Below are 25,147 nucleotides of genomic sequence, written 5' to 3'. Positions count from 1 at the left end.
GGATCAAACTTTAAGATAAAATAGAACAGTATTTTGTTGTTTCAAAATAGTCAGATTTAATCCCATTATTGTTGTTCTTAAAAAATAAAATATTAACCTTATAATATATATGCATTACAGCCTTACACCACCGTCTTTTTTTAGGTATATTTAATGGAATTGGCAATTTAAATCCACTGGACTTACTCCGCTGAACTGTAAACTAACTATTATCCAAAATCGAAAGAAACAGCTAAATATTCATTGTTTTATTATTAATATAAATTATATTTTACTATACACCAGTCAAATTTAACTAAATATTCTTTTTTTTACTCCTAAATTATCAACTAAACAATACATAAACAAATGTAACTTATCATTCTATAAGGATATATATAATTGGATGGTTTGGGTTACTAGTTCCTAAACATAGCTTAAAAAAGAAATAATAAACAAAACGAAAAATTTCCGAAAAACAAAGCAAACTTTCCACAGAAAGTTTTGTTCTTTTCAAAAGAAAGTAAAACAAAGGCTGACAAAGGCCATCGGCATCTCAACGAACTCTTTTTACTGTAAAATCAAATCTCTTCTTGTAAACGAAAGAGACTATTCAGTAATTTTCATAGATTGTGCCGATGGCGACCCAACGAAGACGTCGTGTGCATGGACGAAGCGGAGGCAACGGCATGCCGACAGTTTTCGATGAGTAAACTGCTGCCGTTGTCCACATGGTTATCACAAGTCAGGGAGGGTTTCTCTGTCATGTGGGCCCGTTTGACGGGACGCTTGCGCTCCACTTCGTTGTTGGCATTCAATTCGACCGTCTGCAGGCTTTGTGCCCGCTGTAGAGATAGGCGCAATGGTTTTTTGGGCGGTGTCGGTCTAACGGTGCGGGCCTCTGACATGGTGTCCCTGGACTGTTGAGCCCGCAATCGAGGATGATGTGTCTCATTGTCACTATCAAAGTCCAAAGATTTGACACTGCGCATATCGCAATTTAGACGGGCTCGCAATGTGTGGATGTCAGTGCTGCGTGGAGTATCACGGCGGCGTTCGCAATACCTACAACAAGAGAAGAAACAAGATAATGAATGTCTATAAATTGCTGATATATCGAGATGACCCTTACCCATTCATGTGATTTAAATGTTCCACGCTTCGGGCATGCAATTGACTTCTGCTGCTTACACTATTTCGGTCGTAGCGTTCCTTCTGCCTCTCCTTGTCTTTTCTGTGACTAGCATTGGAATCACTGTTTACTGATATTTTGGAGGAGGAGAGAGCTTTGTTGGAGATCATGACATTTATATCATGCTGACTATTTTCACGTATCAATGTTTTGGTTATGTGGGCAGCCGATTTGCTCTTGGTCAGGACATTGTGTCGTTTGATTTCGATTTCTGGTGGCGTGGGTGTGTCATCGCCCAACAGCTCAATTGGTTTGCCTCCCACCAGAGTGGTAATGTAATTGCCTCTTTGGAATATCAACGGTTTATCTGGTGGTGTGGATGGTGGCGATGATATGCTTATGCTCGTAACATGACCATGTAATTGGTTTTCCTGCTGTTGCTGCTGTTGTTGCAGTTGCTGAAGCGTTTGCTGATGCTGGAGTTGTAGCTGCAGTTGTTCGTTTTCATGTTTGCTGGCCTGCAGCTCTTTGACTTGTTCCTCCAAATAGGAAATTCGATGTTGCAAACGCAAGTTGTTTTCCTTTTCCTGATCCAATTGTTTTTGTGGTATGGCGGCTGGTTTTCTTCGTAGCACCACCAGTTGACATTTTCCCGTATTGCCGATGGATTTTTGAAATTCTTCTTTGGTTTTGCAAGCGACTAATTTGCCATTTACCTCTATAATACGATCTCCCTTGTAGAGACCATCGCCCTCCAAGGCCCACTCGACATAGAACACACCAGACCCCTCGGGTATTTCCTGTGAAGCCCATCGGCCGGTAGTTGCCTGGACAGCATGTAACCCGACTGAGACTCCGCCGCTGAGGAGGCTATAAAAAGAGATTACTTTGGTTTAACAACTTTCAAAACAAATGCAAAAAATGACATGGAACTGAAGTTCCGACATTTGATAAAGACTGCAAACTCTTCGTAGAAACTTACTTGTATAGGCTTTGGGGTTGGACCTTCGATTTCTCTAGACGTGCCTGCAAGGCCCGAGCCTCTTCGACTATTGAAAGTAACTGCAACTCTTCACGGCCCAAAGCATACTCCAGTTCTGCTTGTCTTATGCGTACATCTATGTTACTGTGGAGCAAAGAAATTGGACTTTAGAAACTCCCTATTTCCCCAGGAGGTAGAACTTACTCTGTAATATCTAATTTATCCAGGGCTCCTTTTAGATTCTTAATTTTAATTTTCTTATTTTCGGCTTCTGTTTTGAGTTTCTGTAGCTTTTGCTCGGCCGCCGGTTTATCGGCTTCATCCAGCGGCGGGCCAGAAGGTCGTGGCAGTTTTCCCAAACATAATTGAATGCGTAGATTTTGAATGACCGTTTCACGATCCTGCAAGGCCGAACGTAGTTCTTTGCATTCTCCTCGTGATGAACGGGATGACAAAGTTCCAGCCAATGAAGAACCTTTGCGTCTTCGTCCTGTGGTAGAGCTATGTGTGAGGCTGGTGCTTAAGTTATCGACATCTACATTGCTTAAGACTTTGGTATTGGTGTTGTCTTGTAATAAACTATATTTGGTTGATTTTGGATTGAGAATGGTCTGCAAATGAAATGAAAGAAAAGGGGAGGTGAATACCAGTGAAGCTAAACATCGTTGCGGATAAGAGTAAAAGGGAAATTCCGTTAAAAAGTTGTTAAAGGAAAACACACAATTGAAGGTTATTGGTTGAGTTGCTTTATTAAAAGGTTAATTGGACTATTTTTAGGGGGGACAATAAACAAATAATTATCAAATAAAAGGTTGTTCAATTATGTTCGCTTTTTACAACAAATCTCAGATATACACATTTTATAGGCATTATTCTTCCTTGGGTATGTCATAAACACCGCATTCCTTGTTGGCTGGCAGGGATTTGTCTGCAGAAGAAAAATTAACATTTATTAGGTCCACAACTTAAACTTGGTTCCACATTTCTTAACTTACCTATCTTCTTGGGATAGGGCAAATTCAAATTGTCCATAATCTTAGTGAATTCCTCCAGAGATTTTGTTAGACGAGGATTGTATCTCTTCTCTTCAAATACTGAACTTTCCAATTGGCCTCTGCAAAGGAGATACAACGACATTTAACATTTATCCCTTAAATATTTCTTAATTTTCAATCTTACTTGTAATCGTGGGCTGGATAGATACGATAATTCTCAGGCAATGAAAATATTTTGCTGTGAACATTTTCGTAGAGGCTCTTCGAGTTGCCCTCTTGGAAATCGGTGCGTCCACATCCTCTAATCAACAAAGTATCTCCCGTAAAGACACAACCTTGTTCGGGTATGACATATGTCATGCAACCGTTGGTGTGACCTGGTGTTGCCAAAGATTCAATGGCATGACGTCCAAATTCAACTTTATCGCCTTCATGAATTTTTATATCAGCTTTGGCACCACTCGCTTCTGAAATCACCGATTTACAGCCGGGCAATAATTGTTTCAACCAACCGCTGCCGGTAATGTGATCAGCATGCATGTGGGTATTAACTGTAATCATAGAGGGTTTGCGGGGCGTAATAGGGATAATAAAATAAATTAATAAGTTTGAAATTAATAAGCGAGGCAATAAAAGGGGAGGATAAAGTGAAGTAAAGTGTTTAACCAAGTGACAGCCTTAGAACGTAATAAATAAAAGTTTCGAATTAATCTGCTACAAAAATGCAAAAAAAAAACGGAAAGTTTTTGGAGAATAAAATTTGTCAGCTGTGGGATGAGTTCTCATATAATGTGTATTTAGCCGGATATGTTCAAACATGCATTGTGGTAACATTCCGAATTATAACAGGAATGGTATATAGTACAATGTAGTTAGTTCATGATGAAATTGGGAATAAAAGTACAACGCGCTATTTTTTCGAAAATAGTTGGGGTTTTGAATTAGAAGAACATTGAGTAATTTTCACATGGGGGACGTAAAGCGAACTTGACCTTTTTTCATATTTACACCCCCGCACTTAATGTTGTCCAGCCCCCTGCCTACGTCGTGTACAGCATAATCCGGATGATATGTAATGAAATCGGTTAAAGAGCTACAAGGCACTAAAATTTTTAGGAAATATTGGGAATGGTAGATATTTTAGGCTCATAGCTGACGTAAACCAGAACATAAACTTGCGATAATTAACTTTCTTACAGTCAGGCACTATATGTGGTCCTCATTTTAAGGCTATAATTTTCTCTTCAGAAGGTTCAGCTACAATTAAAGTAAAATATTTGCTATGAGAGTAGACTTCGGTCGACATTTTCGACTTTCAATATCTATCCTTATGGAAGTGAGAGAATTCAACAAAAATGGCTGGACGAAAGGGGATGCAGCATCTCCAAAAGAATGTGGCCCGTACTCTCGGAGAAGAGAACAAAGTCGTTACTGTCCTTGTCGAAACCTGATTTAAAACTTGTCGTGGGTATTATCACAGGTCACTGCAAGGTGAGGACAATGACCTCAAAATGATATTGACTACTGTAGAATCTGTCAAGACGAAGAAAAAATTGAGATGATCGAACATTTGCTCTTCCACAATGCAGCACCAATTAACGTTAGACACAGGTTGTTAGGAAACAAGTGTCACATAATTTGTCCTCGTTCTCTAACACTGACCCTACATTATTATTCTTCAATTATCCAGAAGACTTTAGTGGCTAAAGACGACTCGGCAAAATTTCTAGCCGCGGATCACCCTCATAACTATATCTCCCATCAGTAATGTCTTCACTGCTTCCACTTTCTTTATTAGGATATTAACAAGGCAAAACTCAAAACAATGAAGTCTCCGAGCGCTTACCAAACGGCAACCGGGCGTCCTTCAACCTAAGCTAACCTAGGAAAATCTAAAAAATGAACTGTAAAAGGTTACCGTTTCTAAGACCGCAAATACAAATATTTTTATAATAGGCCTTTATGTTGTGAATACAAAAACTTGTAAGTTGGTCTGAAATTCTCCCTCAACAATAATTTCAAAATTATATTTCGATAAATCCCAAAATTTCAAAAATTGATTTCCTATCGTTAAGCCTTCTCCTGTGAATTAAATTTAACCAAAAAAAAAATCAATTCATAAAATGAGGGTATTATGGGTTGTTTTAGGGTGAGGGTAAAAAATTGCAGAATATAGGGTCTGATTCTGTATGGTAATACAAACATGAATTCGAAAATTTAATACAATTCCAAATATGATTTTAAAATTTTTGAATTAATCAAAAATTTGAAACAAACTTCTTTGGATTGTCATTCGAGAGAAACAGACCCACAATCCATAGTCCACAATGGACAACCTGCCTATGTGTGAAATGTCATGACTGAACACCTGTTCTGCATTTCTTTATCTCAATCTGAGGTAATACTGTATTTTTCCAAACTAAAATATTCGGTTGATATTGATCTGTGCTCATAAAATTATCAATGCTTGCTGATGACGAACTTGTTTACCCCATATTATGGAATCTTCCGATAAGACAGCTAAACAACAACAACGACAAAAGGGGGCATGACAAATTTCATAATTTTTTTATTGTATTACTCTACTTACCAGCATATTTCAATGTAAAGCCTAAATCCTTGATCAATTGAGCATCGCGTTTGGCCTGTTCCAACACCGGATCGATAATGATGGCTTCATGGGTGGTCAAATCCGCCAATAAATAGGTATAGGTACTGCTTTCCGAATCGAAGAGCTATGACAAACAGAAAATAAGGCCAAATCGCCATCATTAGTAACAAGAGACTATTATCTTTTGAAGATCATTATTTCACTTCCAACTTACCTGACGGAAAAAGAAATCTTCCGAAAAGGGGATGCGAGGAGGTAACATGTTTGCCGGGCAGTGGTGTAAACGGAACTGTGTTTGTTTTAGAAAACTTTGTTGGGGACAGAGATTTTGGTTTGCTATTTTATGGTGGATAGTGGATAAAGCGCGTAGACTTTGAATGGAAATATACTTGGATTGTTGCGCTAACAGTGACTGGCGTAAGGTGGAAAACAGACTAAGCTTTGGCACTCTCATATTTGGAGAACGTTGATTTTTATTCACAGCTCTGTTGTACTAAACGACACTAAGAATAATAATAATAACAATAGTATGAAGAGAGTGGGGAACACGCAACCATTATATGTGTCGAAAATTGTTGGCAGAAGGAGAGTGGAAGGAGGCGATTGTGGGAAATAATAAACCATTTTAGTACTATTAGCAGCTGTAGTGGTAGTTAGATTGATTGTTGTTGCTGTTGTAGAAGTCAATGGCGGCAGAGCCCCATTACTTTATATTCTGGTTTTGTTGTTGGTCAACTTATCTCCATTAACAAAAAAAGTGGAAAAAAAACAAAACTTCTTCCAAGACCAAAGGCCCCAAAACAATCACCCATAGAGGAGGGTGAGGTAATATCTTTGCATGTGTTTGTGCGCGTGTAAACAGACGGTAATTACTAGAATTATATATAGATTTCTGTTTTGAGTTATTTGTCAAATTTCGCACAAGCCAATGTGTTGGCCTCCTGTTTTTAACAGCTGGAATATAAAACACACTCTCTGGGAATAGTTTCACCAATTGTAAAAGAAAGTTGAACACAGCTGCTAATAGTTTGTTGCTTCCCCCTCCTGAACTTTGATGCTACCTACCTGTTTCAGATCACTTCACAATTCGTTTCTTAACTCTTCTAGTTTATGTTTGTTATGTTTACAAATCACTGCTCCTCCCCAACTTGATTGGTCGTTGAGCGATGTACGATGGGATGTGTTGCGTTGACTGCTATCTCTGTGTGACCCGGCAGCACATAAGAAGAACAGCTGTTTGTAAAGAGTTCAACACGTTATGACTGAAAAATCATCTCTGTCTTGGGCCATCGTGGTGAATAAATTGCAAAAGCACACAGAAAGCTTTTAGAATTGAAATCAAAAAGCTTTTGTCTTTTCTCTCGCTCAGTAGTTTTGATTTGACGTTACGTGATCGCCATTCGAATGAACTAAATGGCTGTCGTCCCACCGAATAATGAAAAGATTCTGCTGTATGGAATGCCGTGGAACATCTTAAGAATTTTTAATTTGAAATCCATTTGATTTATTGAGGAATTTTTTACCGACTAACCGTTTTTTTGCGGTTTGCAAAAATTATCGATTGGGTGGTAGAAATAAATTAAATGGTGGCTTATGATGGTAGCAGGAGAGTATCAAAATTGTATTTAATAAAATACGGCGTAAAATGATGGAATTCAGGCTACCATTTACTAATACCGGATTTATATACTTATTAAAATTTTTAATATCAGAGGTATTCTTGAATTCTAGGTTTATTTGCATAAAGGAATAACCAAATAAACACTTGTTTTTAAAATATACTCATTATACCCTCAGTCATATGGCTAGAGAGAGGGTATGCATCATTTGATACGGCCAAAACGTGCCTAGTCGAAATAACGGTTTTAGGCCCTAGGTCTCTTTGGACCAAATCCGTTTCAGAACATTAACAGTCGATCAAGTGATGCCCGTCCGTCTGTCTCTCTGTCTGGCTGGTGTGCACGATAACTCTCGAAGTATCCGATTTGATCCATATTTGGCACATCGTAATATTACAGGGTGAGATAAAAAAATGCAACAAAACACCAACATGCTTTTGTACGCTTGTAAACAATATATTGAGCTGTCACTGGAATAATTTTGATAGCTGTCAGACGCGTGGCTTAGAAATGACAGCAGTCTGAAGTTGGTTGCAGTTTTTTCATCTCATCCGATTTTATCCAAACTTGGTACATCGTAATATTATTGTCAAACTTAGATCGAGTTCGGAGATGGGCAATATCGGTCCACTTCTTCTCAGAAAGAGAAAGGATAATCTGATTTTGCTCCAACTTTGCAAATCCTTATCTTTGCATCAGTGCTAGGTCAGGTGCGAAAATGGACAATATCAGACCACTTCATCAAGTACCTCCCCCACAAAGAGTCAAGTTGTGAATAATTATAACTCTTATAAAATTTGATGGAAGAGTTCGATTGTCTTCAAATTACACACATAGCAATACTTTTCTTAACGCAAGGTCTGGTATGAAGATGGAATATATCGGTCCACTCTTTCTGGCACCTCCCCCACAAAGGGTCAAAATTTTGAATGTCCATGAAGCTCATAAAACGCGAAATTGAAATCCGTTTCCATTCAGACTTGGTACATCTCAATATTTCTATCAACACTAGATCTATTATAAAGATGATAGAGATCGGAACATTCCTTCTGGTACCTCCCCCAGAAAGGTTCAAAATTTTGAATAACCAAAACGATCATAAAACCCGAAATAAGCATCTGGTTATCTTCATATTTCACACATCCCATTATTTCTATTAACTCAAGATCTGCTGTGAAGATGGGATATATCCTTCCTTCTGGTACCTCCCCCACAAAGGGTCAATATTTTGAGTACCCATGAAGCTCAGAAACCTAAGATGAATATGGAATTTATGATTTCGCATATAAATGTTCGATTTCCTTGTGATTTTGCCCGTACCAATATTTTTATCTGTATTAGATGAAGTATGAAAATGTCATACTTCGGTCGACTATATCTGGTAACTCATCACATTTTAACATTTTCTAAAAATTTCACACACAGGGTGCGATGAAAAACCTGCAACCAACTTCAGACTGGTGTCATTTTTAAGCCACTCGTACAACATCTGTTAAAATTATTCCAGTGACAGCTCATTATTTTGTTTATAAGCGTACAAAAGCATTTTGGTGAGCATTTTCCAGACAAAAAGTTATTCGTGATGAAATTCAAGCGTGAAAGTGTGATTTCTTTATGTTTGGCTGGAAACCCCCAAGTGACTATCGTTAGAGCACTCCAGCATTAAAATGTCAATAAATCTTTTGTGTCTCGTACCATCGCTCGTTACCATGATACTGGTAGCGTAGCCCGACGTCAAGGAAGTGGACCGAAGAAACCACCATCTAAGCAGCAATGGTTCGAAAAGTAAAGAAGCGACTTGATTGAAACCCGCGTCGCAGTGGTCGAAAATTGACTCGTGAGCTGAACATATCGCAATATTCCATTCGGCAAATATTAAAACCATTGAAATTCCAAAAAGTGCAAGAACTTACACTGCAACGGAAAGAAAATTGACTCAAAAGAGCTAAAGAGTTGCTTCACTTGGCCGAAAGTGGTAAACAGCCGAATTTGGTTTTCTCCGATGAGAAAAAATTCGTTGTCCAGCAGTTTGTAAACAAACAAAATTATCGTGTTTACTTTCCAAAGAGGTCAGCTGAAAATGTGTACCTTCGGTTGGCTATCAGGACTCAAACTGCATTTCTAGTGCACAATGGCCACCAAAATCTCCGGATACCAATCCGTTGGACTATTGTGTCTGGAGTATTTTGGAATGCAAGGTTGGTACTAAAAAATACCAATGTGTCGATCACATCAAGCAAGCGCTTCGCCGGGAATGGGCGAAATACAGCAAAGCAACATTCGCGTAACGTGTGACGGTTTCATTGGCCGTTTGAAGGCCATATTGCATGCCAAAGGTGAACAATTCGAACAAATCTAAACTAATTCTAAAATTTGATGCTATTTCCGACATGGCTTGCTGTCATTCAAAAAAATTTTAAAAAATTATGTCGTTTAACTTTGTTGCAGTTTTTTTATCTCACCCTCAGAAGTAAAAATATATTTAAATAATCGAACATTGGCTGAGGGTATACATCTGTCGGCAAAACCGTCTGATATTTTTGAACTTGTTACTTATATATTAAGCCGAGTTAAAAATAGTAGTAAAATTAACAGCTTCTGATAGGCTGAAATGTTGATTTTGATTTATTCTCGTATCATGTCGACTTTTTTGATAGTTTTCCATTGCCGTTATTTCAGGGTAAAGCCATTCTCTCAGAGAAAATTTAACAATTCTCTCATTTACTATAATTACCATTAAAATATTTTAATTGCAGTTAATTAGTCAGATGTTTTGAAAGGTTTCAAAATCTTTTTGGATGAATAGTATCCATCCCCTAGATTTAATTATGATGACATTTCTATGGTAGTGATTGCAATTATGAATATCGAAAATACAATTTTCTCCAAATTTGTAATTATTTTGCACACCTGCTTGCGTCTTCATGACGCCAACCATCCACCACCGCCACCTTATATGACGAGGGTGTTATTTAATTTCCTTTTTTTTTGTTCATTGTTGGCGTTGCTGTTTATTTTGGTTATTGTACTTTACTTGATTTCCGGCCAATAATCATAATAATAATAATAATAATTATTATTGTTTTTATCATTTCTTATAAATATTAATATAATTTTAATTTTTATTATATTCGAATTTCGAATCAACGAATAGTTTAAAAAAAGGAAATCAACAAGAATCTATCCTCACGCCAACGAACATGGATGGGATGAGATGGTGGGTACGCATCATGAGAGTGACGTCCGTGATGTTGTTGTTGTTGTTGTTGTTAACATTACGCATACATTACGAGCATAGCATGGCATGGTATACGGTTTGTAATTGCACGCACGCATGCTCATCAGACTTTAAAACTTAATGAACTTCCCCAAGGGGTGAAATGTGGTGGAGGGGGCCCGTCACCCAAAGTAAACACACACACAGCTCAAAACAATTAAAATGAACTGTTTTGAACTCTAGTTTGGCTTTTTTTGTTTGTAATCACAACGGCAAAAGCTTAATTGAAATCATTATTGTTGTTGTTATTGTTGCGTTTTTAAACAATAGACAATGAAGTTTACATTAATTACAATTTTTGTGAGTTTTCATCAGAAACTCCCTCCCCCCATAAACACCGAAAAAAAAGATAAAACAACCGCAAATAAAACATTTTGTTAAAATTGCATGATGTGTTACCTGTCCGCTCTTCCACCTCCCACCCAAGACTCGTGCTGAAATAATGATGATGTTTTAGAGAGATCTCGAGAGGGGGAAGCAAGCAATCAATGCACAAGCGAAACGAAGAAGAAGATGATGGAAATAACGCCAAAACCATTTACGGCGAAAGTAATTATTGAGGCATTAAAAAGTTATCATTCATTCATCATTGCCGCATTTACATTTGCAATAGAATAAATGGCTGTGGATGGACGGACGAATGGATGGATGTGTGGAACCCCCCAAATGAGTTGTTTTAAAGTGCGGCAAAGAAGTCAAATGTTACGAATTAAACGATTGATGAACTTTCTTATTTCAAAATACAAAAACCAAAAAAAAAAAACGTTAGTTTCTTGTTTTTATTGTCGGTGAAAATCGTTGAAGACTTTATTTTATATAAGCGGAAAAAATGGGTGGAGGTGAGATTTCTATTTGCAATCATTGGCAATTATTTCACCTGGAGTCTATCTATCATTTAATCATTTTTTATGGGCAGTCGTTAACACTTTGATAGATGTTTCTTCCACACATCCAAACCGCTTAACCATAAATGTATTGAAAATTAATTAAAAATGATTTTAAAATTTAAACTTTATAGAGTTGTCATGGATGAGTAAGGTATTTCGAAATATAGGCACTATTTATTATCGACGTTGAAGAACAAAAATCACAAAGTCAAAAACTCGATGAAATCAAATTTTAGTATTCAATCGAAGTTCCAATTTGATCTTAAATTCAATCCAATATAATTTAAAAGGGAGGTATGGTAGCAAAAAATAAAATAATTAAATAAAATAAAATTCAACGTAAATTTTACAAAATGACAGAAAAATAGCCATTTCCAAGTGGCCCGGACAATAACAAACTCGAAGCCCCCTTCACGAGATTATTTAAAGGGCTGACCTTTAGAGGGGTTGATTCTTAAAAAGTGGATCGATATTGGCATATGATAAAACTGTCATACAAATACTATGATGTTCTAAGTTTAGACTCCCTGGGTGGTCAAATATTGATAAACAGTTAGTGTATTTATTCAAAATGTTTGAACTTTGTGGGTGGGGATGTGCTGGAAGATGTGATCTGGTATTAACCTACTTGAGAATTTCTAAACAAATTGAAGACTCTGTTCATATTTCAGATTTAGACCGGATGCAGGATATATTCTTCATCAGTATCTACCGTCTGTCTGTGGTACTCTCTTTATCTATATTGTGGTAAAAAAAATTTGGTCATAAGAATTTCATGTCTGAAAGTCTCATAGTCTTATGGGATTAAAAATGGTATATATCGGCTTTCGCCACATTTTTGAAGGGAATAGTCCCTCTTTTAAAGTGTAACTTATCATCCTGCAAAGAATGACTAATGTACAGGGTGAGATAAAAAACTTCAACGAAGTCAAACGCCATAATTTTTACATTTTCTTTTAAATTTTATTGAATGAAAGCAAAAAATGTCGGAAATAGCATCAAATTTTAGAACAAGTTTAGATTTGTTCGAATTAGTCATCTTTGGCACAAATTATGGCCTTCAAACGGCCAATGAAACCGTCACACGCTGTCCGAATGTTGCTCTGCGGTATTTTGGGCCATTGCCGGCGAAACGCTTGTTTGAGGTGATCGACACTTTGGTATTTTTTAGTGCCAACCTAGCTCTCCAAAATGCTCCAGACACAATAGTCCAACGGATTGGTATCCGTAGATTTTGGTGGGCATTGTGCGTTGAAAATGAAGCGAGGAACCTCATTTTGTAACTATTATTGGGTGGCGCGTAGTGAGTCCTGTTGGAATGTCCAAGGTCTGTGGCCAAAATGTTTGCGTGACCAAGGCTTTAATACGCCCTCCAGAATATTTTCGCGATAATATTCGGCATTTATTCTGATGCCAGGGTTCTGATACCATCGGCTGTTATGGCGGCCCACACCATCACCATGGCCGGCTTTTGAGTTCTGGTGGCCAACCGAAGGTGCACATTTTCAGTTGACATCTTTGGCAAGTAAACACGATAATTTTGTTTGTTTACAAACTGCTGGACAACGAATATTTTCTCATCGAAGAAAACCAAATTTGGCAGTTCACCACTTTCGGCCAAGCGAACAAACTCTTTAGCTCTCTTGAGTCTATTTTCTTTCTGTTGTGTTCTTGCACTTTTTGGAATTTCAATGGCTTTACCCCGAGCTCATTTTTCAATATTTGCCGAATGGAATATTGCGAATGATCAGCTCACGAGCCATTTTTCGGCCACCGCAACGCCCTTTTTCTCGTCCTGTAGATCCATGTTCTGGTATAACCCAATATTCGAAACATTGATGATTTTCGACGCCTTTTACAACGTAAATGATTGAAATTTGGTATTTGAGGTATGAAAACAGTTTCTAGTCCCTTGATAGAAAATGATTAGTCCACGATTTCTATTTTATTCACATTTTCTAACAGAATATTCGATGTTTAGAGCTAGATATGAGTGCTCACTGCTGTGGCAGAACAATGTAGGTCCCCGTGTTTTCTATATCCCCTATATAATGTTACCTTTCAGTGAAGTACACAGAAATGCGTTTCTATATCATTAGCCAACTATTAAAATTCCCCTTCTAACGGTCCGGACTCAATCCGACCTGTGTATTTTCCTGGTGCCTCCTGATTTTTAGTATTATGACGGGTTTTCAACATAACATTTTGAAATTCGGTATTTGAGGTTCGTTATGTGTACCATAAACCCCTCTGCTTGCACAGGTTAAGTTCGTAAATGAGTCATGTCGGTCCACGCCTTCGTATCGCCCCCATATAACGGTACCTCCCGATATTCGGTATTTTGATGATTTCAGCAACATTATTCACCGGAATCGTTTCGAATTTCGTATTGGAAGATCTTAATGGGTACTACATCCTATGACAAAATTTTTAGTATGCAGGTCCACGTCTTCGTATGGCCCCCACATAACGGTACCTCCCGATATTCGGTATTTTGATGATTTTTACAACATTTTTCTTCGGATTTGTCCAAAAATTGGTATTTGTAGTTCATAATAGGTTCTAGCTCCGGTGGCGAAACACTATGTATAGGTCTATGTTTTCGTATAGCCCCCACATAATGGTAGCTCCCGATATTCGGTATTTCGATGATTTTTCCAACATTTTCTCACGGATTTTTCTAAAAATTGTTAAAAATCTACCACCGGTGGCAGAACACTGAATATTTAGCTCCACGTTTTCCTATAACGCACATATTGCGATACCCACCGATATTCGATATTTTGATAATCCTAGTCACATTTACCCACGAAATTATTTAAAATTTGATATTTAGAACATTTGGCAGATGACAATCCCTAAAGTATAAAATTCCGTTTCCGTTTTGATATGGCTCCTATACAACGGCCTCACCCACTTTATGTTTTTTTGAAAAGTTTAACAGCATTACCCAAACGGTCTTACTAGTATTTGTAGTTCAAAGTGGAACACAATTGCATTCAGGTTCTTTCATATAAAAATGTTTTCTTTATCCAAAGGAGGAGGTATTAAAAGTTCTCGATCCGGCTGAACTTAAGTTTTTTACTTGTTTTTTCCTAAAATGCATTCCTTTGGCTATAGGATCCAAGTCATTGTGGGAAGTTGTAAAAAGAATTTTTTTTTTAAATTTTATTTTAATATATTTTTAATATTATTTCGAAAAATTGCAGAATACTCGTAAAAATCTTCCTTATCTTCCAAAAAATTCCCATTTACTTAATTTCCAAAATTTTTTTTCATAATAATTTAAATATGTTAAGCATCGGAGGAAACATAATTACCCCTTAGGTAGTGTGGCTTATGACCGAACATAATTAGGCGGTGATTGTGTGGAAATACCCACGCTACGCTTGAAGAAATTATGAGCCATCTGAACTTTGATGACATGTATTATACAATTTTCAAATGGTATATTGTGGGTATCTTGCGTTTGCGACTTCGGGGGAGTATGTTTACATTGATATATTAACATGACAAAATAAGTATACATATTATGATACATACGTGATTTTTTAGCGAAAAAATCCGACATCAAATTTTTAAAGGCTCATTTGAAGCCTTGAAGGTAAGAATACATAAGAAAAATTTCTTTCTGGCAAAAGTCATTAGTTAACTTTATCGTAAAAGAACAAAGGAATACAGGAATTCAATTCCGGACCATAATTTGAACTTGATTAGCCTAAAGTCCTTTGTTCTGTTACGAAAAATCTAGCCAATGACAAATACTCTTATGTATTTCTCATCATCAGAATCATTTTACATTTTTTCATTATCTCTCAAAAAAATCCTGGTACACCCAGGTTAACTCGCTGCTTCGTCCATTCGAATTATAATTACATACATGTGCATAATTAAAAACTTCAATGGAGTTACATAACCACAAATTTCAAAATCCACAAACAACAACTTACCATAGAAGCCGATTTTTGTTTGGCAAATGCACGATGTGCATCCGATATTGGTTCACTAACCACACTGCCGCCGCCGTCCATTGTCGGATCAAGAAATCTGAAAAGAAAAACAAACAAAAAAATGAAAACAAACACAAAAACAAAAATAGATATCAAAATAAAAATGATTACAAGGCCCAGGGAGTAGAACAGCAGAGCAATAATATCTGCGTTTATTGTTGGCCGACAGCCGATGAACAAACGAGCAAATCGTTGCTGACCATGATCTCAGGTCTTCAATTACCAAGTGTAATAATGGTAACTCTTGCAGAACTAAAACTGGAGCATATTCTTGCTGTCATGAGCAAACAATTGCATAATAAATATAAGCATGTAAGACGGCAGAGGTAGGCAGTTACATCTTCTGGAAACCTCACCGCCATCACCGTGCTACCTTTATCCAACAACATGTTGTCTAGTTTGCCTTGTCTTTTTTTTGGTCTCTCTGGTTATGGATGACATCTTGGCAGGCATTCATTGTTTTTTTTTTTTTATTCTCACATTTCAGGAAAATATTCCCACAATCATGGCTAAAATGCAGGAATATGGCCTGAACTGTATTTTCCTTATTCACAAAACATAATTTTTCCGCATCTTCTTCTCACCCCCGTCACGTCTTACCTATAGCCCAGGGCCAATGAAGAAAGTTCATTTCCCATCACAGCGCACACATGGGCAAATTCTCAGGCATTGCAGTGTTCCAAAATGTGCCAACAACTGGGCTCTTCTTTTCGCCTTCTCCTTCTCTCCCCTTCTGTTTGTGTGCACTTTGAATTAATTTATGACCGTTGAAGGGTCTTTTAGACGTTTTTGTTTCACGTTTATCTTCTACGTCTTCTCCATCAGTTGTTTCATAAATTATTGTGGGATTTCTATCATTTCGTCGGTTCAGTTCAGTTCGGTTCGTTCTAAGCCACTGAACTGTAACAGCCACCACGAAAAGCAGCTCTCCCAGTGGCAGACGATGATGTTGCTAAATTATCTTGAACTAAATATTTAGTACAAGTCTGTGGCTTTTGGAACCATGCGCGGGATTATTCCAAGCTTTTCTAATTGCACCTGCCTTGGCTTGAGAAGACATTTTTCATTCACTTCTAAAGTTCCCATACATCTGGGGTAGGGCTCAATTAGTTTTCTAATTGAGATTGTTTTTAATTATTGAAATTGGATTAAGTTTAAGCCACGTTTAAATGTAGAAGTTCAATGTGTGATAATTACCCTCAATTACAACTACATCATTCATCAGAATTTAATGTTGTTTTAGTCATAAAGCGGATAGTGACGTTTTTAGGGGATTTGAAACTAAACGACAGAATATTGAAGCTTTGCATCATAGGAAGGTCTTTGCTATTCGTTTAAAGTATTTGCCAATTACAAGTTGTAAACTTATGTTATCTAAATGCAAGTTTATGAGTTCAAAGTCCGGAAACAACGTAATCGGAGTGCTGGACTATCGTACACAAGGGGTTGGGGGAAAAAATTGTTCAATAACCCAAAGGTACTGCAAGCAACAGCAGGTAAAGAGAGCAATTTTAAAAGCTGAGGTCCTGAGAGTTTGTAAAATATTTCTAAAAAATATTTATACCCTCAGCCATATGGCTACAGAGGGTATATATCATTTGATACGGTCAAAATGTGCCTAGTCGAAATAACGATTTTAGACCCTAGGTCTCTTTGGACCAAATCCGTTTTAGAACAGCGATGTCCGTCCTTCCGTCTGTCTGTCTGTCTGGCTGGCTGATGCGCACGATAGCTCTCGAAGGAAGTGTCCGATTTGGTCTAAACTTGGTACATCGTAATATTTTTGTCAAACTTAGATCGAGTTCGAAGATGGGCAATATCGGTCCACTCCTTCTGGTACCTCCCCCACAAAACGTCGAAATTTAAAAAAAAAAATCATTTTTTGGACAGAATGTGAAAAGATAATCCTATTTTGCTCCAACCTTGCAAATCCTAATATTTGCGTCAGTGCTAGGTCTGCTGCGAAAACGGACAATATCGGTCCACTGCTTCTGGTACCTCCCCCACAAAGGGTCAAAATTTTAAATGATTACATCTCTCATAAAATGTTATGTAAGAGTCCGATTGTCTTCAAATTTCACAGATCCCAATATTCATATCAACCCAAGGTATGGTGTTAAGATGGAATATATCGGACCACTCCTTCAGGTACCTCCCCCACAAATGGTCGAAATTTTCAAAAAATATATATTTTTTGCACAGAAAGAGATATGATAATCTGAGTTTGCTCCAACTTTGCAAATCTTAATATTTGCGTTAGTGCTAGGCCTGGTGCGAGAATGGACAATATCGGTCCACTCCTTCTGGTACTTGCCCCACAAATGGTCAAAATTTTAAATAATTACAACACTCATAAAATGTGATGTAACATTCCGATCGTCTTAAAATTTCACACATCCCAATATTTATATTACCTAAGGTCTGATGTTAAGATAGAATATATCGGTTCAATCCTTCTGGTACCTCCCCCACAAACGGTCGAAATTTTCAAAAAATACATATTTTTTGCACAGAAAGAAAAACGACGAAAAACAAAACGCTCAAAGAAGGCGAAATAAGAATCCGACTCTCTTCAAATTTCACACATACAAACATTTTTGCAAACACAAGATCTGTTGTGAAGATGCTATATACCTGCGAAACCCTTCTGGTACCTCACCCACAAAGAGACACAATATTTAATACTTTTATATGTCATAAATTGCGAAACAACTCAGCGATTCTTTACAACTCTCTCTCTCTCTCTCTCTGAGATGAATATGGAAATTAAGATTTCCCATAAATTGGATATAAATGTTCGATTTTCTTATATATTCATAATACTACTTATATCATATTTATTTAGGTCCGATATGAAATGGACAATATTGCCCCATTCTTTCAAAATCCACCCCATAGAGGGTGAAGAGTTTGAAAATTCATAACAGAAGTCAAAATATGTTTAAATAATCGAACATTGGCTGAGGGTATACATCTGTCGGCAAAACCGACCGATACTTTTTTACTTGTTATAGTAAAAGTTAGCATCAGCTGTTTGGCCAAAGAGAACATGAACTTGAACAAATTCTCTCACTAAACGTAACTGAGTAATTTTTACTCAGAAAGTTATCGAACATGCCTAATGTTAAATATCATTGAAATAATAGAAGTATTTGTATTTCTTGCTAATTAAAAAGCTTTATTCGAAAATTGGAATTTCTAATGAAAATTCAACAGATTGTCATGGCAAAAACGTAGCATATACTGAGAAGCTTAACTTTCAAGGCACCTAAAAATGAGATACGCTTATGTGGTCTACTTTTTGCAGCGGAGACTAGTGGTGTGGATGGCCAATCATTTCGATCATTTTCAACTTATAATTTAAATATGTCTTATGTTTGTCATACCTGAGATAGTATAGCTTGGAAATGCCCATTCACTCTTTTTTTGGAGTACTCCTGTGAAAAAGCAACATAAATCAATTACACTCTATTTTTCTCTTTCACAGTCCAATAAGAATAACTCTTTGAGTCGATTTATGCATGTCAGTCCGTCTGCATGTCAGTCAGGTCGTCCAAGGACGAACCCAATTAAAATTGGTGATAATCCAAATGGAAAATATAAGTCGAAATGACCTGAATTTTGGCCCAACGAACTCAGTTTAGAAGCAAGTACATACAATTTGGAGAAGATCGGTCCAGATATAGCTATAGCTCCCATACATATGTTTCATCCGATTTGGTGTTCAAGTCCTCCACATTCGTAAAATGCACCGCACAAGAATGATGTTTGGTATCAGATATCAGTTACAGCCCAGAAATACATCATCAAATGGCCAATATAAGTCCAAAAGTCCTGAATTTTGGCACATCCGACCAAATTCAGTGTAAAAGCAATTAAATAATATTTGGTGAAAATCGGTCCAGATATAGCTATAGCTTCCATATATATATGATTCATCCGATTTGGTATTTAAGTCCCTCAGATTCGTAATATGCACTCCACAAGAATGATATTTGGTACCAGAAAATCGGTTCAGAATTGCATATGCCTCCCATGTATTAGTTCCCTCTGAAACCAAACTATAACTGCTCTAAAGCCAAACGTTGATAGGTGGTATGATCTACTTTAAAAACATTCTTTTGCAACGGGAGCTCTACTAAATATGTATAGCGGTGATGTAGGGTAACATATAGTCGGCCTCTTCCGCCTTTTCCTTACTGGTTTCACTTGTCTCTATTCTTAGAGTAAACTCCTAATATTTTTCGAGCACTCACTCTTACTCTCACTTAGTGCGAAATTCGGAATATTATGTGAAGAAATTTACATATTTCCATGTTTGTATTCTCGGAGGATTAAACATTCCAACATATCTACATAAAAAAAAATTCCGGCAGTGCCGTTAATTGGTTTAGTTTTTTGTATCTCGGTAAAAACTCTCCTGCTTTCATTCTATTTCACTAAATCTAGAGCTACAGATCAATTTCCCTCCCATTAATATTGGCAGAGCTCAACTTTTACTTTCCCTCCCGATTCTCGGACATGGGAAGCTTAATGATCCATTTTAGCATTAAGTGATCCACTTAAGTGTTCATCATTTCTATATTTACCTGATGCTCATCTGCTGGTTGTTTGCTTTTTAGTGGAGCAATAAAATGTCATAAAAAACACAACTTAGGCTTATGCGACGACAATAATCGCCAACTACAACGACAAACAGCCGCAATAACCGTAAAAAGGTAGCTGCAGTTCAAAGTCAACGCAAAAAAAAGATTATTACAAGGTTTACTTTGTGCCGGAGTGTCTGGCGTTGGCTGGCTGGTTGGTTAGTCAGTTGGTTGGTGGTCTGTTTTTTTTTTTTTTCTAATTTCTACTTGAGAAACAAATTAAGGTCATTTACTTGACAAACCGCCATTTAAACATAACAAAAAAATATGAAATATTATATTTCATAGCCCAATTATATCAACAGCAACAACAACATCAGCTTCGGTCTTTAATTGCCCGCATTAGGGGCTGGTCAAAAGGTTGTTAGCATAAACTTTGGATACAGCTAGGTTTAAAGACCGCTAATAACAAATGGGGAATTCCCAGTTTTGAGAGAGAGAGAGAGAGAGGGGGAGGGAGAAAAAAACGCACCAAAAATATTATTTTCTGGTGTTGCCTCCTGTGAGGATTGAACTCACGACCCCTGGTTTACAAGACCAGTGCTCTGCCACTGAGCTAAAGAGGCCGATGATCTTTTCTTCGTCGACAACTTCCAAACTGTCAACCGCACATACACACACGCACACATAGTTAGAATCTGAGCAACACAATTGCCGAGATGAGAGAACTAGAAAATAAGAACAACAATTAAGACATTCTTTTTGGACCAAAAATAGTAACAAAATTTCACCTGTCTGACAAAAGAAGCAGCAGCAGCAACAACAACAACTATTACAACGAGAACAAAAGAACAGAGTTTACTTTTGATTCTCAATTACAAAGACTACGACACGGTGGCTGGCTGGCTGAGTGTTTTCTTCTTGGCCAAGTTATGTGTTTGGGTTGACACAATTATCGGCGGCCACAATTGGAAATAATAATTGAGGCATTGTTCTTGGCTGTCTGTCACACAATGATGCCGGTCGCCTTCATCCTTTTATTCATTCATATTTATGGAGAATCAATTTTTATTCTTTAGACCAACAATACATGAGTTGCAAACATGGATAGGCAGCATCAATCAAGTATAGAATGGCATGGGATGTCTCTCAAAGCAATAACGGCGTGTGTTCGTGTATTCTCATTTGTAAATATCAATTTGGGAGAAATGGAAGCACCAAAAAAAAAGAGACACCCACAACTCACGAAAGCCAACGAAACTTAATACAGGAGAACGTCAATAAATTAGACAACTGGCATAGGTTTCCGTTCAGAAACATCCATGGAGGTGATTCTCCATTATAGCCAAAAAAGTTTAATAATTAACTTTCGTTGCAAACATGTTCCACTGTTCCAGAATATTTTTTTTATTTTAATTTTTAAGAACTCGGTGAGTTTTACCAAATTGAAACAGTGGCTAATTGACAATGGTTGGCTGGCTGGCTCATCATCATCCAAACCCACATTCGAATGCATCGTCGCCACCATCACCAGCACCTACCTCATCGCACGACAAATTTGAATGAAGATGTCGTTCGTTCGATTGTTTGTCGCTGTCGTGTTTTTGCATTTTTTGTTTGTTGGTGTTTGTTACCTTAGAACAAATTCAATAACATCAACTGAGATCATCATCACATATTAAAAACAAAACAAAAAAAAATAATTAAAATTTTAAATTCTAAACTATGATTATTGTTATGTACTTGTTATTGTTGCTGGCATTCTACCTGTCACCCGTATGAGTTGTGCACGAATGTTGAACCCCTTAAATATAAAAGGGGTGGGGGGACCTTCATCATGAATTGTGAAAAATTATGGAAAAATATGTGAATTGAATTAATTTTTTGGACAGTGTTCTGAAACATGAATGTTGCACCAATATTAATTTTGTTCAATTACTTTCCCAACATACATTTTATTTCGTAACATTTATTGAGAGAATTTTCTCTTTCTCGTACATATACCGCAAAATGTTATTGTACGTCCGTCTGAAGTCATTTGATAGTAAACAAGTAAAGAAGCCTAACCGAACTTTTAATACCCTTTACCAATTGGTAAGAACTTGAAAATTAAAAAAAAAATTAAATTGGTAAAAAATACAATTTAAATGAAAACCGTTATATGGTAGCTATACGATACGAGATCCTGCCTAAGTAATTTTTTGTCATAGGCTGTAGTACCCATTACGAACTTTAAGTACCAAATTTCAAACAATTTCGATATTTAATGCTTCTAAAATTATCTCGTCTCGAAACAGCTGATTATACTGGTTAATTATTACTCAGAAAACAAATTTCCCAATAAGAATCTCCAACCTCTCAATAACTTTACTGTCAACATTTTTTACTCTCTTACTTACCGGACTTTTCGGTTATCGAACAAACTTTTGTAATAAAATTTAAAAATCTTTATGGAGGAGGTTCCAAAGCACTTGGCCAATTCGTATCTGACTTAAGACTGATATAAATACTGATCGTTTATTTTATGATCGTTTTGGTTATTCAAAACTTTGACCCTTTGTGGGGGAGGTACCAGAAGAAATGGTCCGATCTGTACCATCTCTATAACAGATCTTGTGTTGATGACAATATTGAGATGTGCCAAGTCTGAATGGAATTGGATGTTAATTTCGGATTTAAGAGCTTTATGGATACTCAAAATGTTGACCCTTTGTGCGGGAGGTATCAGAAGGGGTGGAGCGATATATTCTATTTTCCCACCAGATCTGGCGTTAATATAAAAAAATATTGTTATGTGTGTAATTTAAAGACAATCGGACACTTACATCACATTTTATAAGAGTTCTAATTATTCAAAATGTTGACCCTTTGTGGGGGGATACTGGATGGAGTGGGCCGATATTGTTCATTTTCGCACCTGATCTAGTACTGATGGAAATATTAAGATACGCAAAGGTATGGTAACATCGGATTATCCTTTTACTTTGTGTGCAGTAAATTATTTTCTTTGAAAATGTTGACATTTTGTGTGAGAGGTACCAGAAGAGGTGGGCCGATATTGCCCATCTCTGAATTCGATCTAAGTTTGATAATTATATTACGATGTACCAAGTTTGGATCAAATCGGGTACTCTCTTCAAGAGTTATTGTGCGCACCAACCAGCCAAACGGACGGACATCGCTAGATCGACTCCAAATGCCCTGAAACGGATTTTCTGCAAAGAGACCTAGGGCCTAAAACAGTAATTTGGAGCCATATGGCTGAGGGTATAACTAGCCATTTGGCTGAGGGTATAACAATAGTAAATTGTTTCCAAATCGGGTGACTTTAACGTAGAGCTCCGAAAAACTCGAGTAAAGAGTGAAATTTGTTCGAAGTCGAGTGGGAAAAACAAAAAAGCAAACTCGATTTTTCGGTTTCGCTGAAACAGATGTGAGAATGCTTTGCTCGTTTCAGAGTGGTAGAAAAATTCGTTGAAAAACGAGAAGATTCTACTCTTACCGAACCATCTTTTAGTTTTTGTCATACCGTTGCTGTATTTCTATGTGCGTGTATTTCCTCAAAGCAGAAGCAAAGAAAACATGCCCACCTCATCGTATAGGTTCGATTTTTGGTTTCTCCCAAAGTAGTTACTTTTCGGGAAGCTTTTGGAAATCAGTCAAATTTTTTATTGTATATTCGGATTGGGATACAAAATCAGAACAATTTAAAATATTAAGCGAATCATTTTGATTTTTGGGCTAATTTTTCAGAAACAAAAGACCACGAAACTTGTATTTTTACACCCTTATCAGCTCGAAATATATATATGAGGATCCCATAAAGTTTATATTCTATGATGTCACGCTAGGGATCGGAAATTTATAATAAATTTTCTTTTGATATTTGGTATTAAAAATGGCGGTTATATCGGTCGACGACCGAATGTGCTGTAATTCGACACTTCGAATTTTCAGATTGTGGAATGTGTTCCTGACAAAATGTTGAATAAAAGTTCAGCCACCATAGAACGGTACCTCCAGTTTTTAAATATTTAGAGATTTCAGGTCAAATTGTTTGTAATCTAGTGACTTAGATGATATTAAACCCCAGGCTAAATTTTCTACCGAATGGTTAGTAATTTGTCATTTTAGGCTCTAAGTGGATGACAATTCGCCGTAGGTCATGTTACGGTGAAGCATACACAAATTTAAAATCCGCTGTATAAAACCTTAAAACGTTAACCTTTTGATGAGCAGAAGTCTGGGGACATATTTCTTTCGTTGAGAATACCAGAAAAAATGTTAATAAAATTCTTCAGCCTTCATTTATTGTTTTCATTTAAAAAAGAATTGAATAATTTTTTCATAACAGAACAAAAACGCACACATACACACACACAATGATCAATGAATAAGAATTTGCAAAGGCGTATTTCTTGGGCTTGCCAGCGACAGAAAATCTATGGCAATTTATCTAAAAGCGTAGCTTCTCGTTTTCCATTTTTATTTCGGAGTTAAATTTGGAAATTCATTCAGCTGACAACCGAGACACGCATGATTCATACTGGCGTTGTTGAGGTTTTTCTCCTTTTGGGTATGGCTATGATGCATTTATGCAAAAAAAGTGTGGAAAATGTTTCTGTGTGGGATTCGAAAGGTATGCAGGCAAAACAATTGATTTTTTTTTCTTCAAATATTTGTCAAATGCAATGATATACGATAATATTAAATGTGAACTAGAATTTTTATTTATATTTATTATATTTTTTCTTAATTTTAAATATTCTTAATGACTTCTTAATTCAAATTCAAAACATATATAACATCGCAGTATAAACTTCCATTGCCAAATAATCGTTTTCCTGATTCAATTCAATTCAATTTTATTTATCCAATAACTATTTTCTAAGGAACATATAATACAATTTTTGAGATATATCATAGTGATTTACAGCAATTAAATTTCATGTAATAATTTATAAATAAGAGCACTACATTTTAATTGATTTATAGGAAAAAGGATACAAAACCTATATTTGAACTACAAAATAGATTTCAAATATAATTAGAAAATATATTGATTAAAA

General features: G+C 36.7%; 2 protein-coding genes and 1 non-coding gene across 4 annotated transcripts in view; all 3 read right to left on the bottom strand.

Annotated features, from left to right (window-relative positions):
* Window positions 1-258: 258 nt before the first annotated feature.
* The window catches only part of LOC101890808 (uncharacterized), a 40,160-nt gene continuing 15,271 nt past the window's right edge, over window positions 259-25,147 (bottom strand). The window contains exons 1-6 of one of the 2 annotated variants that reach the window (XM_011297856.3): window positions 16,093-16,442; window positions 15,433-15,529; window positions 2,298-2,704; window positions 2,094-2,237; window positions 1,112-1,981; window positions 259-1,044 (exon numbers count right to left, since the gene is read on the bottom strand). In XM_011297856.3, the coding sequence (XP_011296158.2) occupies window positions 603-1,044; window positions 1,112-1,981; window positions 2,094-2,237; window positions 2,298-2,704; window positions 15,433-15,529; window positions 16,093-16,130 (1,998 nt within the window). In that variant the 5' untranslated portion in view covers window positions 16,131-16,442 and the 3' untranslated portion in view covers window positions 259-602. Of the gene's footprint in view, window positions 1,045-1,111; window positions 1,982-2,093; window positions 2,238-2,297; window positions 2,705-15,432; window positions 15,530-16,092; window positions 16,443-25,147 lie in introns of those variants that run through there. The other variant, XM_005176492.4, reaches the window with a different exon arrangement.
* On the bottom strand, window positions 2,817-6,946 carry LOC101900770 (persulfide dioxygenase ETHE1, mitochondrial). The gene is made up of 6 exons (XM_005176463.4): window positions 6,765-6,946; window positions 5,914-6,202; window positions 5,679-5,823; window positions 3,273-3,639; window positions 3,089-3,207; window positions 2,817-3,021 (listed from the first exon to the last, which is right to left on the bottom strand). The coding sequence occupies exons 2-6, from the start codon at window positions 6,151-6,153 to the stop codon at window positions 2,963-2,965; spliced, it is 930 nt and encodes a 309-aa protein (XP_005176520.1). The 5' UTR covers window positions 6,154-6,202; window positions 6,765-6,946; the 3' UTR covers window positions 2,817-2,962.
* Window positions 20,633-20,704, bottom strand: TRNAT-UGU (transfer RNA threonine (anticodon UGU)). Its single transcript has one exon. It is a non-coding gene; the product is annotated as a tRNA-Thr (tRNA).

Source organism: Musca domestica, unplaced genomic scaffold (assembly GCF_030504385.1).
Source record: "Musca domestica strain aabys unplaced genomic scaffold, Musca_domestica.polishedcontigs.V.1.1 8, whole genome shotgun sequence".
NCBI classification, from domain to species: Eukaryota; Metazoa; Arthropoda; class Insecta; order Diptera; family Muscidae; genus Musca; species Musca domestica.
Note: the sequence above shows the minus strand (reverse complement) of the source record. Positions and strands in the feature narration are given on the sequence as shown.

Coding starts and splice junctions, on each gene's coding strand:
- LOC101900770 (XM_005176463.4), bottom strand. CDS start 6,153: ATGAGAGTGCCAAAGCTTAGTCTGTTTTCCACCTTACGCCAGTCACTG. Junction 3,640..5,678: donor CTTTACATTGAAATATGCTG/GTAAGTAGAGTA, acceptor CTATGATTACAG/TTAATACCCACATGCATGCT. Junction 3,022..3,088: donor GCCCTATCCCAAGAAGATAG/GTAAGTTAAGAA, acceptor TTTCTTCTGCAG/ACAAATCCCTGCCAGCCAAC.